Genomic DNA, 3,399 nt, shown 5'->3' with positions numbered 1-3,399 from the left:
GGTGGCTGTGCCGATAGAGTGTTTGCTTGGCAATAGGAATGTCGCTGGTTCGAATCCCAACTCGATTATCGTTAACGAAGTTTTTTTTGTCTATTTTTTTTATTATATAAAAATAAAAAAATAAAAATAAACAAAAGAAAAAAAAACAAAATGAAAATAAATAAAAAAAAAATCAAAAAGGAACAAAATAAAAATAGACAAAAAAAAACTTCGTTTACGATAATCGAGTTGGGATTCGAACCAGCGACATTCCTATTGCCAAGCAAACACTCTATCGCACAGCCACCGGGATACATACGTAGCTGACGCCAATATTTCTTGATATTCTTTCGACAGGGGCATATCCTATTCGCATTGCCGCTGTTTTGTCGAAAATGAAAAATTTTGGTCGAGCGAGCTATTGAAATGCGATGTTGTACAACTTCACGTCACACACACACTACGAAGCCTGAGCATGTACCGACGAGTGTACACATACATAGACAGAACGAAATCACAAGCGACGTAGGCCTGCCTTCGTCGTTCGGTAGTCTGTGCTAGACTGAAATTTTTTCGTAGCTGCTTTGCCCTCTCCCCATTTTACGCTCTCATTGAGAGTGAGAGCGTTCGGGTTTTCCCGAAGTTCTCTGGGGTTCCATGACTAGGCTAGCGTTTGCAATCAAAAAATCATGAGTTTGTCCCATCTATGTGTTCTATGGTTAGTGATATAAGGTTTCATTATCGGAACATATGACTTGTACGAAGCGACAAGTGCTATCTGACACGGCACGCATCTTTGACCCACTCGGCATTTTGGCGCCAGTGGTGATCAAGTTTAAAATTCTGCTCCAAGAATTATGGCTGCTTAATCTGGATTGGGACTCGGAACTGCCAACGAAGCAAGCGCACTTATGGCAAACATTCAGAAAGGACATTTTCACGTTAAGGAACTTGAAGATACCAGGATTTGTAGACAATCAACCCGATGACATTTACAACCGTGTGACACACCTAGATGGAAGCATCGGAGTGGCACTCATTGCAGCTAAAACAAGAGTTTCACCATTAAAGGAGAAGTCGTTGCCACGGTTGGAACTTTGCGGAGCTCTACTATTAGCTCGTTTATTCCAAGCAGTAGGGTCTGGTCTGCGCCAGAAGGATGTTAAGATACACGCATGGACCGATTCTACAATCGTTTTGTCATGGCTTTCGCATCAACCCTGTAAACTTAAAACATTTGTTGCCAACCGAACGGCAGAAATACTAGAGACCATACCACGTAGCGCTAGGAGACATGTCAGCACTAAAGAGAATCCTGCGGATTGTGCATCACGAGGCATGCTAGCGAGTGACTTAATTAACTTTGATCTATGGTGGAAGGGACCATCTTGGCTGCACGACTGTACACTATACTCAGAGACAATGAATAGACCACCAACTTGCTGCTCAATTCTCAAGCCAGCAGCAGAACTTGAGTTCAAAACCAAAATCTTGACAACCATTTCCAAGGATATTGAGGATTCCCCATTTGAGGTACTACTCGGAAGGACATCATCTTGGATCAGACTGGTTCGAGTGGTCGCATATGTATTCCGCTTCGTTCATCGAATCCGATCAAGTAAGTCTAAATATTCAGGACCTCTAAAGTTCGATGAAATCACCAGAGCAAGGAAGTTTTGCCTACGGCAGGCACAAAATCAATTCAATGGCGATAGACAGCTGCTTTTGAGGAAGCAACCTGTGGAGCGACGATCAATTTTAAGCAAACTATCTCCCTTCGTTGACGAAGATGGAATTGTACGTGTGGGTGGATGTTTGGAAAGGTCGCAATTGCCTGCAGATGCCAAGCATCCAGTAGTTTTGCCGAAACAACATCGCCTTGTGGAATTGCTGCTGAAACATGAGCATAAGGTCAATCTTCATCCAGGAGTTTCAGCAATGTTTGTAATAATTCGCCAGAAATATTGGATCATTGGCGCACGAAATCTTATTCGACGTATCACACATGAGTGTTTAAACTCTTTTAGACAGCGCCATCACACAGCAAATCAGTTTATGGCCAATTTACCGGCTGTTCGAGTGCGACAAGCCTTTCCATTTGAGCATACTGGGTGCGATTATTCTGGACCTATCTTGCTGAAGGTTCACAAGGGACGAAACCCCAGGAAGGAAAAGGGCTACATTTGCCTGTTTGTATGTATGGTTACTTCAGCTCTTCATCTGGAGCTGGCCACTGATCTCAGCACCGACACATTCTTGGCGGCATTAAAACGTTTTATGGCTCGTCGTGGGAAATGCTCCCAAATGTATAGCGATAACGGACGCAACTTTGTTGGCGCAAAACGTGCACTAGACGAAATGGTACAGCTTCTCGCTTCACGCGAGCACAATGACGTCGTTTCAAAAGCGCTTGCGGATCAAGGCATCACATGGAATTTTATTCCTCCATATTCACCACTGGGGTGGTAAGTGGGAGTCGGCAGTACGCTCGGTTAAGCTGCATTTGCGACGTGTAATAGGAACCAACGTCCTCACCTTTGAGCAGATGCACACACTGCTCTCGCAAATAGAATCTGTCGTTAATTCGCGACCATTGTGCACAGGATCGGATACTGAAATTGCCTACCTGTCACCGGCACATTTCTTAATTGGCAGAACATATACAGCAGTTCCTGAAGACAGCTATTTGCAGATTCCGACCAATCGATTGAACTACTGGCAGCATGTTCAAGCAATGCTTCAAGGATTTTGGAAACGTTGGCATCAAGAATACTTGACATCGCTACAACAGCGCCCGAAATGGACCACCAAGTTACCAAACATTGCAATCGGTAATCTTGTACTGATCAAGGACTCTAACGCGCCTCCATCGGCATGGCTCTTAGGACGGGTAACTCAGGTGTTCACAGGAGATGATGGCCTCGTCAGAGCGGTTCAGGTTCTCACCAAATCTGGAGAAGTCACTCGCCCTATCACAAAGATTGCAGCACTACCGGGTTCAGAAACGGAGTTTCAGGGGGGGCGGGATGTTGAGGAACCAATTGTCATTTAACTTACATTGCTATACGCAGCAAGGCAAAGATTCATGAATGATCTTGCACATCTCACAATGCTTTTGTTTTTGTATTTTCTCTTAAGTTCTCTAGAATATACTGGCGCCAGTCTGGTATGCTCTGTCTCTGTCACTCTTTATAAACCTATATGTCCTACGTAGTTGCGTAAGAATTGAAAATTTAGTAATAAGCAAGCAAACGAACGATCAAGACGTGTTCTAGCAGTGGCAGACACAGTTCAACAAATTGAAGTAAAAATAAAGTTAAGTTCTTATGAGATATTAAACACAGTGGTTTATTGTTCATCACGTCCATATACACCACTGCATCTCCATTCTTCACTGATTCTCTCATTACTGCCATTATA

General features: G+C 43.5%; 1 protein-coding gene across 1 annotated transcript; it reads left to right on the top strand.

Annotated features, from left to right (window-relative positions):
* Window positions 1-2,368: 2,368 nt before the first annotated feature.
* On the top strand, window positions 2,369-3,031 carry LOC124461945. Its single transcript, XM_047013343.1, has one exon. The coding sequence runs from the start codon at window positions 2,369-2,371 to the stop codon at window positions 3,029-3,031; it is 663 nt and encodes a 220-aa protein (XP_046869299.1).
* The last annotated feature ends 368 nt before the right edge of the window (window positions 3,032-3,399 follow it).

Source organism: Drosophila willistoni, unplaced genomic scaffold (assembly GCF_018902025.1).
Source record: "Drosophila willistoni isolate 14030-0811.24 unplaced genomic scaffold, UCI_dwil_1.1 Seg757, whole genome shotgun sequence".
Classification (NCBI taxonomy): domain Eukaryota; kingdom Metazoa; phylum Arthropoda; class Insecta; order Diptera; family Drosophilidae; genus Drosophila; species Drosophila willistoni.
This window is presented reverse-complemented; position numbering and strand designations above follow the sequence as displayed.

Coding starts and splice junctions, on each gene's coding strand:
- LOC124461945 (XM_047013343.1), top strand. CDS start 2,369: ATGACGTCGTTTCAAAAGCGCTTGCGGATCAAGGCATCACATGGAATT.